A 14,042-nucleotide genomic window follows, 5' to 3' on the forward strand; every position below is an offset into this window, starting at 1 on the left:
GGCGTACATCTTTAATCCCAGCACTCGGGAGGCAGAGGTAGGAGGATCGCCATGAATTCAAAGCCACCCTGAGACTACATAGTGGATTTCAGGTTAGCCTGGGCTAGAGTGAGACCCTAACTCAAAAAACCTATATATATGTTTTATTTATTTCGAAGGAGGGAGAGAGAGAATGACAATGGTCACATCAGGGCTGCTGAGAATGAACTCCAAATGCATGCACCACTTTGTGCATTGGGCTTTACATGGGGCCTGGGGAATCGAACCCAGGTTGTTAGGCATTGCAGGCAAGCGCCTTAACCGGTGAGCATTCTCTCCAGCCCATACGCCAGGTTTTTGAGTATTCCATGGTGGCCAAGACATTTTTTTTCCCAACACACTTTATAATTTCATGCAAAATTAACTGAGACTCTCTCTCTGGCTGAGTTACATAATAAGGGCAATTGACAAATGGAAGAGCAAGGCCTAATCCTCCCCCACACCTACGAGGGAAGCCTTGACAGGGTGTCATGAAGGGCCAGGCTTTTCTTGACTGACGCCTGGCCCTGACTCATGCAGTGTCCTTTTCCTGCTGTCCCCAGGCTGTGTACATCACCTCCACCCTGCCCTACATCGTGCTCACCATCTTCCTCATCCGTGGCTTGACCCTGAAGGGCTCCACCAATGGCATTGTCTTCCTCTTCACGCCCAACGTGAGTCTCTTCCCTCCATCTGCTATCTACGCCGGAGCTCTAGATCCCACGGGAGAAAGCCCACGCTGGGGACAGAACCTCCCTGACTCCACGCCCTCCTATCCTCAAGACCAGCCCGTCCGTAGCGTGTCAGCTGTTACCCAAGCCAGTGCCGTGGCTGTCAGCCGGGGCCTGATACGGGAAGCGCCTGCCAATGCGCCCTCCATACGTGCATGCTGGCATGGGGTCTGCGGGCTGACCAAACTTTGCCCTTCTCTGATTACTGGCCCCTGTTGAGCTAGCTGATCTACCAGGCTGTGGCACCTTGCCCTCCCCTGATCACCCACTCGGACCCGGTTTCCTTCCCTTCGGACCCCTCCCCTCCCGGGTTTCCCTGGACCTGGTGGTCCCTGCAATCGTAGCTGGGCGTCCTCTCCGAACAGGTCACCGAGTTGTCCAACCCCAACACGTGGCTGGACGCGGGGGCCCAGGTCTTCTACTCCTTCTCCCTGGCCTTCGGGGGCCTCATCTCTTTCTCCAGCTACAACTCCGTGCAGTGAGTATGACTGCGCTTCGGGGGCGGTGCGGGTGCCGCGGGGCCTCCCGGGTGCACCGGGGCGCCTGCGCCTGAGCGACCGCAGGGAACCCTTGTTGTGTGGATGGGAAGAAAGAGATGGCAAGGGCGAAAGGATGCAATGGCAGCACGGATCAGCAGTGCCTTCTGACAGGGCTGTGAAAGTCCAGAGGAGAGCAAGAAACACAGACACATGCTTGCGGAGGATCATCCCCATGGGAACCCTCCACCTGGCCCTCTAATAATTTTAATTTAATCTAATTTAATTTTTCTAATAATAATTTATTATTATTATTATTATTATTATTATTATTATTTTGGGGGGGTTCGAGGTAGGGTCTCACTGTAGCCCAGGCTGACCTGGAATTCACTATGTAGTCTCGGGGTGGCCTTGAACTCATGGCGATCCTCCTACCTCTGCCTCCCGAGTGCTGGGATTAAAGGCACGTGCCACCATGCCAGGCTATTTATTGTTTTGTAAATAAATAAATAAATAAATATATATATATATACATATATATATATAAATGTATATATATATACAAATTTATTTATTTATTTATTTATTTATTTATTTATTTATTTATTTATTTATTTGAGACAGAAAGCTAGAGACAGAGAGAATGGGCACACTAGGGCCTCTAACTACTGCAAACGAATTCCAGGTGCATGCTCTGCTTTGTGGTCCAGCTTTACTTGGGTACTGGGGAATTGAACCTGGGTCCTTGAGCTTCGCAGGCAAGCATCTTAACCGCTGTTTTTTTGTTTGTTTGTTTGTTTTTGAGGTAGGGTCTCGCTCTAGCCCAGGCTGACCTGGAACTCACTCTGTAGTCCCAGGTTGGCCCCCGACTCACAATGAGCCTGCCTATGTGTTTTTTTTCTCATAATTATTTATTTATTTGAGAGAGTGGCCGAGAAAGGGGGGTAAGAGAGGCAGAGAGAGAGAGAATGGGTGTGCCAGGGCCTCTAGCCACTGCAATCAAATTCCAGATGCATGCGCCACCTTGTGCATCTGGCTTTACGTGGGTCCTAGGAAATAGAACCTGGGTCCTTTGGTTTTGTAGGCAAGTGCCTTAACCACTAAACCATCTCTCCAGCCCTCTTTTTTTTTCTTTAATATTTTATTTATTTGCAAGCAGAGAGATACAGAGAGAGAGAGAGAGAGAGAGAGAGAGAGAGGGAGAGAACGAGCACATTAGGACCACTAGCCACTGAAAACAAACCCCATATGCATTTGCCACTCTGTACATCTGGCTTACATGGGTATAGGGGAATAGAACCCAGGTCATTAGGCTTTGTAGGCAAGCACCTTAACCACTGAGCCATCTCTCTAGCCTCTCAAATTTTTTTTCCAAATTTTTATGAACAACTTTCATGATTATAAAAAATACCCCATGGTAATACCCTCCACCCCCCACTTTCCCCTTTGAAACTCCATTCTCCATCATATCCCCTCCCCATCTCAATTAGTCTCTCTTTTAATTTTGATGTCTCCTGTTATGATGGTCTTGGGTAGGTAGTGTCAGGCACTGTGAGGTCATGGATATCCAGGCCATTTTGTGTCTGGAGGAACACGTTGTGTGGAGTCCTACCCTTCCTTTGGCTCTTACATTCTTTCCGCCACCTCTTCCGCATTAGACCCTGAGCCTTGGAAGGTGTGATCGAGATATTGCAGTACTGAGCACTGCGGTCACTTCTTTCCAGCACCATGATACCTTCTGCGTCATCCCAAGGTCGCTGCTATCTGAAAAGAGAAGATTCTCTACCAAAAGTGAGAGTAGCATTAATATAAGGGTATGAACATTAAGAGAAGTGCTTACTGGGAAGTTTGGTGAGGATAGTATGTGCATTTAGCCAGTGAGCAGCAGACGTTACACCCCTAGGGCTCATGACTACCCCCGTTTTAAGTTTTCAGTATCAGGGATGTATTCCCTCCATTTTTTGATGGACTATTCTTGAAGGGTGTGGTCTGTGATCCCTGTGGTCAGGAGGGCACTACAGGGGACACACTGGAGCCGGGTGTGGCCAGGTTGCATCTGGACCAAGATCATGTGGTCACTGAGTGGTGGGTTCCCGGCTTTAGAAGGCTTCCTTTGATGCCACTGGAAAGGTGACCCTGCAGAAGGGGGCAGGTGGGGCCCAAGCAGGGGCGGAGATTTATGGCAGCTTTATCCAGATACACGTGTACTCCCAAGCAATCTGCCCACATGAGGCCACAGCCCAGTGGTCTTGGTTCATCCACAGATCTGCACCTCCATCTAGTTCTAGAACATTCCTATGAGCAGGCATTCCTCTCCTCCAGGCCTGGTCCTTGGCAGCACTCACTTGTTTATCCATTTCCTACCAGTGAAACCAGCAGCATGTGGCCCGTGGCCTGTGGCCTGTCACAGAACCCGTGACTCCACGCCACGTGTGTCCGTCAGGGCTTGATCCCTATGTAACCTCGGTTGTCCATCATTTTCTTTTCTTCTTCCTTCCTTTCTTTCTTTCTTTCTTTCTTTCTTTCTTTCTTTCTTTCTTTCTTTCTTTCTTTCTTTCTTTCTCTCTGTCTCTCTCTCTCTTTCCTTTCCTTTCCTTTGTTTTGTTTTTCGAGGTAGGGTTTCACTCTAGCTCAGGCTGACCTGGAATTCACTCTGTACTCTCAGGGTGGCCTCGAACTCAGGGCAATCCTCCTACCTCTGCCTTCCAAGTGCTGGGATGAAAGGCGTGCGCCACCACGCCTGGCTTCTCCATCATTTTCCTATGATTGTCGGCATTTGGGTGTAGCTCTCCCTTCTTTGTGGGATGTTGTCTGTTGTAGTTAGCTTTGTGTTGCTGGCAGAAAACACCTGATCAAAGGCAGATTTTGTGGGGAAAAAAAAAAAAAAGGTTTATTTTGGCTTACAGACTGTTCCATGTTGGCAGAGGGAAAATGACGGCATGAGCAGAGGGTGGACATCATCTTCTGGCCAACATCAGATGGACGATGAAAGAAGGAGAGGGTGCCAAACACTGGCAAGGGGAAGCTGGCTATAATACCCATAAGCCCATCCCCAACAACATACTTCCTCCAGAAGGATCCAGTTCCAAAATTGCCACCAGCTGGGGACCTAGCATTCAGAGCACATAGGTTTATGGGGGACACCTGAGTCCAACCACCACGGTGTCACGTTGCAATCTGATGTGCACCTCCCTGCCGGCCCTTCACACATCAGGCAGAGCGAAGAGAGGTGGGCGGGGAGGTTGGGTGTCTCTGCATGGAGCCTAAGGCACTCAGGTCAGTCAACTGTGGCATCGTCAGGCTAAGTATTAGTTGAGGGTCGGGAAGGAATGGACCACAGGCCTAAGTACGGTCCACGGAGCTGAGGTCACAAGGGGATCCTACCTTCTGTGCCTCTGAGGGTCAAGAGTGCCTGGAGTGGCACACACTCTGAGATGGTCAGCTGATCAGAAATCTACCTGGGGACCTTAGCCAAGACAGGCCCTCCTGTGACGTAGATGATGTGTGTCTTGCCGAGGGGCACAGGGCTGAGAGGTCAGAGGTCCAGAATGCTCCCTTGTCCTAAGTGCCAGGATGGGTAAGTCCAGCAGAACCTGCCAGGACCTGTTTTCTTCCTTTTTTTTTTTTTTAAGTTTAGGGTTTCACTCTAGCTCAGGCTGAGGCTGACCTGGAATTCACTATGTAGTCTCAGGGTGGCCTCGAACTCACGGCGATCCTTCTACCTCTACCTGCCCAGTGCTCCGGCCTATTTTCTTCTTTTTTTAACCCAGGCAGATGGTCCACCTGGACCCAGGGTCCACCTGATTCTGCACAATTTCTCCCAAACAAAAATCTGTAGCATAGGGCTGGAGAGATGGCTTAGCGATCAAGGCACTTATCTGTTAAACCTAAGGACCCAGGTTCGATTCTCTAGTACTAGCATAAGCCAGATATACAAGGCGGAGCATGCATCTGAAGTTCATGTGCAGTAGCTGGAGGCTCTGGCATACCCATTCTCTCTCTCTTTCTCTGCCTCTTTCTAATAAATAAATTAAATAATTTTTTTAAAATCTGTAGAATAAATAAATAAGGCCCCGTGTTTAGAGAAACTTAGGAGGGGAGAAGGTTCTGCAAGCAGCTGAATGCCGGCCTCCAACCTGTGGGAGTTTTCACAGCTGCTGGCAGGTCTGGGGCCTGTCCCTTCCCTGAGAGGCTGACTACCAGCCTGCCCGAGGCCTAGTTTGGTTTGGTTGTTATTGTTCTGTGTGTTTTCATTTTATTTTATTTATTTATTTATTTATTGGTTTTTCCGAGGTAGGGTATTGCTCTAGCCCAGGCTGATCTGGAATTCACTATGGAGTCTCAGGGCGGCCTCGAACTCGCGGCAATCCTCCTACCTCTGCCTCCCGGGTGCCAGGATTAAAGGCGTGCGCCACCATGCCCGGCCTAGTTTGGAATTTGAGGTGTCTTGGGCTTTCAGAGGTCCCCTGAGCCATGAGCTATGGAGTAAGGGTAGAATCAGGATGAGCAGCAGCAAGGGTCACCAGCCGTGGGTTCAGGGTCAGGACGCGACATTCTGGTCCCCTCGAGGCCTCAACGCCCACCTGTATCCGGCAGACGTGTACCCGGGTTTTCCCTGAGTCACACCAACAGCCTCGGTCGCTGTTGGGATCAGTTCAGGGTCCGAGCATTAAGCCCCGGCAAGTTGTTCCTTCCCAGCTCGGTCCTCATCCTGAGCCAGGGGATGTGGCCCGGCTGTGCGGACCCGTGATGACACCGCTCTTGTCCCCAGCAACAACTGTGAGATGGACTCAGTGGTGGTGTCCATCATCAATGGCTTCACGTCCGTATTCGCGGCCACCGTGGTCTACTCCATCATCGGCTTCCGAGCCACGGAGCGCTTTGACGACTGCTTCAGCAAGTGAGTTTGCCAACCTGGCACTTGGGTTGGGCCCTAGCGGGGCCCCTGTGGGGTGGAGTCCCATGCAAGGCTAGCTCACCCTGACCAGGGACAGTGCCAGCCCCTCTTGCTGCTTCTAGGAATATCCTGACACTCATCAATGGGTTTGATCTGCCCGAGGGCAACGTCACCCAGGAGAACTTCGAGGCGATGCAGCAATGGTGCAATGCCACCAACCCCGCAGCCTACGCACAGCTGCAGTTCCAGACGTGTGACATGAACTCCTTCCTCTCCGAGGTGGGTGTTGTGGGTGGAGGTATTTGCCTCCGGGGTTGGGGGGAGGACACCTCTGCCAGTCCCCGAGGATTGTACCAGGCTCTTGGCATGGTCAGTGTCTGGGCCTCTGGAGGATGTGGAAGCTGAGATTAAGTCAGGAGGCTGGGGCAGCTGTCCACCTACATGTGCCCGGCCACCCTCAGGCCCTGATCCCTCTAGTCCATGTCAAGTGTTCCATCACCCCCGAAAGTTTATTATTTTTAAATTTTTTATTTATTGATTGAGAAAGGGAGCCGGGCATGGTGGTGCATGTCTTTAATCCCAGCTCTCATGAGGCAGAGGTAGGAGGATCACTGTGAGTTCGAGGCCGCCCTGAAACTACATAGTGAATTCCAGGTCAGCCTGGGCTGGAGTGAGACCCTACCATGAAAACAAACAAACAAAAAAAAACCTACTTATTTGAGAAAGGGAAAGAGGCAGAGAGAGAGAATAGGCACACCAGGGCCTCCAACCACTGCAAACGAACTCCAGATGCATTCGCCCCTTGTGCATCTGGTTTACATAGGTCCCGGGAATCGAACTGTGACTTTGCAGGCAAATGCCTTAATTTCTAAGCCATCTCTCCATCCCCTAAAGTTTATTTTTTTTTTTAATGTTATTCCTTCTACAGGAGAGGAAAGAATTTATAACTTTGTTTGTTGTTGTCAGTTTTTGTTTTTGAGGTAGGGTCTCACTCAGGCTGACCTGGAATTCACTCTGTAATCTCAGGGTGGCCTTGAACACTTTATCATCCTCCTACCTCTGCCGCCTGAGCTTACAGGTGTGTGCCGCCACACCTGGCTTATAATTTTGTTTTTTGTTTGCTTGTTTTCTTTTTTGTTTGTGTTTTTTTTTTTCAAGGTGTAGGGTCTTGCTCTACCCAGGCCAACCTGGAATTCAGTATGTAATCTCAGGATGGCCTCGAACTCATAGCAATCCTCCTGCCTCTGCCTCCCCAATGCTGGGACTATATAAGGCATGTGTTATCACACCCAGTTTATGCCTTTGTGGTTTTTTTTTTGCTGATTTTTATTTATTTATTTGACACAAACAGACAGAAAAAGAGGCAGATAGGTAGAGAATGGGAGCGCCAAGGCCTCCAGCCACTGCAAACGAACTCCAGATGCATACGCTACCTTGTGCATCTGGCTTATGTGGGTTCTGGGGGATCGAGCCTCGAACCAGGGTCCTAAGGCTCACAGGCAAGCACTTAACTGTTAAGCCATCTCTCCAGCCCATAACTTTGTTTTTGAGCTTACTGGGTGACCAGAACCAGGCTGTCTTCCTCAACCTCAGGAAATGGAGGAAGCCCTTACCTTGTCTTATTATTATTATTATTTTGGCTTCCTAAACCTTGTTCTTTGTTCTTTCCAAATAACATTGTCTTAATACTAAAACTTTTGAGCCCTATTCTAATGAGTAGCGATGGTTACAAGTCCTTATGGCTCAGAGGTTAATTTCATGTCTAATCTTGCGGTTTTCTTAGTGGGGTCTCGCCCATGTACTTTGGAGGGTGCTGATCTATCGCTAATGGCCCTTGATACGTGGGGAGGGATAGGATTCTCAGAGCCACACGGAGGTGGCCAGAAAAAGACCATGAGAGTCTCTCAGCGCTGGTTCCGATCAACTCCCTGAGGACGATTCTTGACTGAGCTGACGATTCCACTGCCAGGGCCTCTGTGCGCACCCTTCCCCCAGCACTCTGCGTGTGCCCTCAGCCATGCAAATTTGGAGCACCCCCAGGCTGTATGCTTGAGTGGCTGGCTCAAAGTCCTGTTTGCATTTCTGAGCCACTCCGTTGGCCAGAAGAGATTAGCTTCCTTTTGAAGCTGACCCGGAATTCACTGTGGAGTCTCAGGGTGGCCTCGAACCCACGGGCGAGATCCTCCCAGAGGGCTGGGATCAGAGGCGTGCGCCACCACGCCCGGCTCGGGACAGATCAGCTCTGAGCCCAGAAGGTCAGATTTTGGCCAGTTTTCACACTGTAACCCTCGTGTGCCGGGTCTTTGTTCAGGGTAAGCTCGCTGGGTGGTGTGGGTCTCCACCACCGGGGTGACCTGTGTGGCTGGCTACTGGACACCCCGCAGGCTGGGACAGAGGAGAAGGGAGGGACGGGGTCCCCTCGTGACGGTGTACTCACGCGCAGGGTGTGGAGGGCACAGGCCTGGCCTTCATCGTCTTCACGGAGGCCATCACCAAGATGCCCGTGTCACCACTGTGGTCCGTCCTGTTCTTCGTCATGCTTTTCTGCCTGGGGCTCTCATCCATGTTCGGCAACATGGAGGGCGTTGTCGTGCCCCTGCAGGATCTCAACATCACCCCTAAAAAGTGGCCCAAGGAGCTGCTCACAGGTGTGTGGGGCACCCTCCGGAGGAGACCCGCCTGCGCCCCTCCCGGTGGGCAGCGGGCGTAGTCGCGGGCAGGCCATCCCTGCGCCCACAGCTCTGCCTCCCCGTCTTGCCCGCAGGCCTCATCTGCTTGGTGATGTATCTCATCGGTTTCATTTTCACCCTGAAGTCTGGCCAGTACTGGCTCTCCCTGCTGGACAGCTACGCTGGCTCCATTCCCCTGCTCATCATAGCCTTCTGCGAGATGTTTGCCGTCATCTACGTGTACGGCGTGGACAGGTAGGGGCCAGCGCGGTCAGCCGTCTCCAGTGCAGAAGCTGACCCACGGAATCCCTGCTGGGCTGGGCTAGCCAGGTCAGGGCTCCAGGGAGGCGGACGCATCATGTCACGGGGCCTCGGGGCAGCTGTCCTTCACAGGAGTGGGCTGGCATCAGCCTGGTGCTGGCACTTGTATCTGTGGGGCAAAGAGAGGCCGGAGCATACAGGCCAAATGGACACCTTCTGTCTCACCAAAGGTGATCAAAACTATACCCCTGTAGTTATTGGGTGTCCCTGGATCTACCTGTCGAGGCCTGGGAATTTGCAGGCACACTAGGAGCCAGTCCATAGTAACCTGGGCTCCAGAGAAAGAAAAGTACCCCCCCATCAAAAAATCAAACATATCTTACCACACAATTTATTAAAAAGATTTATAGCCGGGCATGGTCGTGCACGTCTTTAATCCCAGCACTCGGGAGGCAGAGGTAAGAGAATCGCTGTAAATTCGAGGCCACCCTGAGACTCCATACTGAATTCCAGGTCATCCTGGGCTAGAGTAAGACCCTACCTCAAAAAAAAAAAAAAAAAAAAAAGGTTTATAGCCAAGAGTGGTGGTGCACGCCTTTAATCCCAGCACTCAGGAGGCAGAGGTAGGATCACTGTGAGTTCGAGGCCACCCTGAGATTCAATGCTGAATTCTAGGTCAGTCTGGACTAGAGTGAGACCCTACCTCGAACCCCACCCCCGGAAAAAAAAAAAATAACCAGATGTGTAATCAGGACTAGGGAGATGGGTTGTTTGTAAAGTGCTTCCTGCCCAAGCAGGGGGCCCCGAGTTTGCGTTCTCAGATCCCACGCAAAACACCAGCAGGGGTGGGGGGGGGACACACCTGCAGTCTCAGCTCTGTGGATCCAGGCAGAGGCCGGAATCCCTGGCGCTCAGCAGCTAGCGAGTCTAGCTGAATTAGTGAGTTCGAGGTTTAGACTGTCTCAGAGAGTAAGATGGTACCTGACTGAGGAAGACCCCCAACGTCAACTTCCGGCCTCCATATGCATACACACACACACACACACACACACACACACACGTGCCTCCCACAAACATACGTATGTGCACTATACACACACACACATGTGCACCCGCACACCCACACGTGGCCCCCCCGCAAACTTGTACACACATTACGTATACTCACACATACATACACACATGTGCACCCACACACCCACCTGTGCCCCACACAGACATAGACACACACACACACAGATAATCAAACGACTCTAAACAAGACCTCCTCACCCTCCCATTGGGAGCCCAGAGCAGCCCTGGGGCTTCAGCGAGGGCAGACAGTGGAAGTGGGGACCAGGCAGGGAGGGGGTGGGGGCTGTGGGGCTCATCTCCTTGCGACAGGGGCCTCAGCTGTCTCAGGTTGGGTGGGGCCGGTGCTGTGCACCCAAAGGCACCCCATCGAGGGCTGCTTCTGAGCGGAGCATAGTCCTTTCTAGGGAGAGACACTTTAGCAGCTGGGGTGGCGCACAGACCCAAAAAGGGCGGGGGGGGGCGGCCACTGAGCACCAAGGACCACTCCCAGACCTGCACGTGGCTAACCATCTCTCCCCATCACCATTGCTGGGCAAAGGCCCAGGAAGCTACAGCCTCAGTAGAGGCTGGATCACAAGCCCTCTCTGGAATGATCTGGTGCTTTCCATTAGAACTAAGCCGGTGAAAGGCCTCTGCCAGAGGCTCCTGCTCTGGTAAGCCTATTTCAGGTCACACAGAACGCAGGCGAGATTACATCAGCATGAGTGGGGGCCAGGCTCAAACTGCCCAGGCTCGTGGCCAGGGGGGAGGCTGAGAGGCTCAGCATCCAGCACATGGTGTCCCCAAGGAACACAGATATTAAAACGTGGTCGGCTGCAGCCGAGCTGGGATTGTGACACACATGCTCGGTGGTCTGGATGCCCCGCCACCCACGAGGGGTTTGAGGACAGTGACCGCTCAAGGATGTAAGGAGAGGCAGACACCAGATGAAGGACAGATAGATGGCAACATTTCCCAAAGGCCATTCTTTCATCGTTTGTATCCAAGTCCCAGTGTTCTCTGGGGTCCCGGACAGTTCTACCTGTCCCATCCTGATCACAATAAATCACTGTGTCAAAGAGAGTTGAACACAGGACAGGCTTGGAACTGGCCAGGAGATGGCGGGCACCGCCCAGTCTCAGCGGGAGGCGAGTGGGAAGGCCTGCCGACCCCCGTCCCTATGGCCACGTTGTAGGGTGAAGATGACCTCTTGACGGTTCACATCGGAATGCTGGGCGGGTGTCTCGGTGCAGTGAGGGTTCTGGGCGGCTGCCGGCCATGACAACCCGGGACCACCTCTGCTAAGTGTTGGGGACATCTACATGGATGGAAGGTCTCTTTGAGGGAAGGCCAGGGCACCACAGGACAACACCACTGTCCAGATGCAGAAGAATAGACGGTCCTTGGCCTTGACAAGCCACGCGCTACTGGCAGTCCTGTGGTGACAGCTAGCATCTCCATGGTAACTTGTCCTCTGGCCTCTCTTCAGATTCAACAGGGACATCGAGTTCATGATCGGCCACAAGCCCAACCTTTTCTGGCAGGTCACGTGGAGAGTGGTCAGCCCGCTGATTATGTTGGTCATCTTCCTCTTCTTCTTCGTGATCGAGGTCAACAGGAAGCTCATGTATAGCGTCTGGGACCCTGATTATGTGAGTGCCCGGGCGTTGGCTGGGTGCAGGAGGCGAGAGGTCTCTGGAGGCAGAAGGTGGGGGTGTGTGCAGGCAAGGATAACCCTTGGGGCTCTTTCCCAATCCCCCTCAGCTCCCCAGGAGCAGGTAAGATTATGGGACTTGGACAACTTTCCCTCACGTGTCACCTGCTTGCTCTCTCCCTAGGAGGGGTTCCCCAAGTCCCAGAAGGTTCCATACCCAGGCTGGGTGTATGCTGTGGTGGTGGTCGTGGCTGGGGTGCCTTGTCTCAGCATCCCCTGCTTTGCAATCTACAAGCTCATCAGGAACCGTTGTCAGAAGACCGGGGACCGCCATGGGCTGGTCAGCACCGTGTCCACAACCTCCGTGAATGGGGACCTGAAGTACTAAGTGGGCCCAGGGCATCGAGGGCAGCAGATGGCACGGGCAGGCGGGAAGAGGCAGGACCCTTGCAGCGGGGCCAGGCTACCACCTAAGTTAACGTGTGCGGTTACGTTCCTGGACTCCACGCGCCATCTAAGCGTCGCGCATGTGTGGTGCAAATATGTGGTGCACATGCGTAGTTGTGTGTGTACGGAAGGTATAGATCCATGTGCATAGGTGTGGTACACGCACGCATTAGTGTGGGAGTGTCTAATGGAGGCATGTATATGCAGGTGTGTCTGTGCGTGTATAAGTTCATGCACGTGTGTCAGCGTTATGCCTGCATGTACATGCATACGTGTGTACACATAGTGCATGTGTGTGCACATACAGGGAAGTGTCTGCATGTTTCTGTGTATCTGTGTGTATATACATGTATTATCTGAATATATATATATGCGAGTGTTTATGTGTGAGTCTGTGTGTGTCTACACACGTGTGAGTTATGAGTTGTAAGTGTGGAGGCGTGTCTACATATGTACGTGTGTGTGTGTGTGTGTGTGTGCATATGTACTGGCGTGTGCACGTGCCTGTTATCTGTGTGCACATAGCACACATGAGGACACGTGTTTACATTGCTTGTGACGCTTGTGCCAACCACTCCGGCCTGGCCGCCCTTCCACTCACCCTCATCTTGGGCAGCGTGGGGCATGAGCTGTGGCCCCCAGCGTCGCCTTGTTCGGGGGCCCACCCTGCCGTGCCCACGCCCTGTCCCTGCCTTGGCAGTGGGAAGAAGGAGGCAGGGACACTCTGTCAACGTCCCAGCTCTTGCTGTGGTCCCTAGGCTCAAACCCCGAGTTCAAGGGGTGCACTCCTTTGGTCCTCAAAGAGAAGCCCAGGAGGCTGGCAGGAGAGGGTAAGAAAGCTTTCCTTGGCTTGGAAAGCACGCCCTGGCTTTCTGATCACTGACCCACTTAATCATTGCTCCACGGAGCACTTCAGCCCAGCTCACCTCGGCCGGGCTGTGGCAGGAGCTGCCCCGTGGGCTGGAGAATACACCAACCGGCCCGTGAATCTTTAGCCAGGTGCTGGCAAAAGGGGGTTAAAAAGTAACTTGGTAAAAAAAAAAAAAAATAGCCACTGGCGTTGAGTATACACGGTGAGTCCCCAGCACCTTAGTGACCATGAGGCCCAGATTTCCTGATCCCCCAAACCACCTCTCCTACCACTGGCTTGGTGTTTCTGACTCACACCTAACCTCAGCCACAGGCACGTGGTACTCACAGAGTTCGCTCTAACAGCCTGATCCCTTCCTCGTTCTGTAGAAAAAAGCCTAGTTTTAAGTTGGACTGAACTTTCTGAGAGGGTGGAGGCTGTGCTAGACACTGGTGCCACATCAGTACTGCTCCGACTCCTGGCACCCCAGCTGGGCACCCACTGTGGGAGCGCTGAGTCTTGTCCTCAGACAACCCCCATGAGCACACTGGCCACTGAGAGTCACGGGCCACAGAGCCTTACTCGGAAGAATAGCATTGGCCCCCATGAGCAGGGGTGGGTCCCCGCCCCCTTTCCCTGAAGCCCCTGGAGCCTTGACTGGGAAGATGTCGCTGGTCTTTTGGATTCTGAGGAGGCTCGACCATGTGTGAAGTCTCCCCCTGTGGCCTGGCTTGGGTCAGTCGTGTCCCCTGCTGTCCCCGGCAAGGAATTGCTTGCAAGCCCCATGTCTGTATAAAATGTGACCGTGACAGAAATGCAAGTTGATGGGTCTAAAGTCTCAGTAAACTATTGCTATCTAATATTCTTGGCTGAGAGTCATCACTGGGGCGCAGAAGGGCAGGCAGGACGCGTGTCAAGTGCCAAGAACCCGGAGGAATGAGATGGGCTTCACCTCTCGGTTTTGACTTCTCTGAAGACACCTTAGC

At 52.5% G+C, this 14,042-nt stretch overlaps 1 protein-coding gene across 2 annotated transcripts in view; it reads left to right on the top strand.

Annotated features, from left to right (window-relative positions):
• Slc6a19 (solute carrier family 6 member 19) overlaps window positions 1-13,916 on the top strand; it is a 29,950-nt gene extending 16,034 nt beyond the window's left edge. For both annotated transcript variants that reach the window (XM_004666119.2, XM_045139004.1), the window contains 8 exons: window positions 582-692; window positions 1,115-1,227; window positions 5,997-6,125; window positions 6,245-6,401; window positions 8,566-8,770; window positions 8,887-9,046; window positions 11,595-11,757; window positions 11,944-13,916. In XM_004666119.2, the coding sequence (XP_004666176.2) occupies window positions 582-692; window positions 1,115-1,227; window positions 5,997-6,125; window positions 6,245-6,401; window positions 8,566-8,770; window positions 8,887-9,046; window positions 11,595-11,757; window positions 11,944-12,147 (1,242 nt within the window). In that variant the 3' untranslated portion in view covers window positions 12,148-13,916. The remainder of the gene's footprint in view (window positions 1-581; window positions 693-1,114; window positions 1,228-5,996; window positions 6,126-6,244; window positions 6,402-8,565; window positions 8,771-8,886; window positions 9,047-11,594; window positions 11,758-11,943) is intronic.
• The last annotated feature ends 126 nt before the right edge of the window (window positions 13,917-14,042 follow it).

Source organism: Jaculus jaculus, chromosome 20, assembly GCF_020740685.1.
Source record: "Jaculus jaculus isolate mJacJac1 chromosome 20, mJacJac1.mat.Y.cur, whole genome shotgun sequence".
Taxonomy (NCBI): Eukaryota; Metazoa; Chordata; class Mammalia; order Rodentia; family Dipodidae; genus Jaculus; species Jaculus jaculus.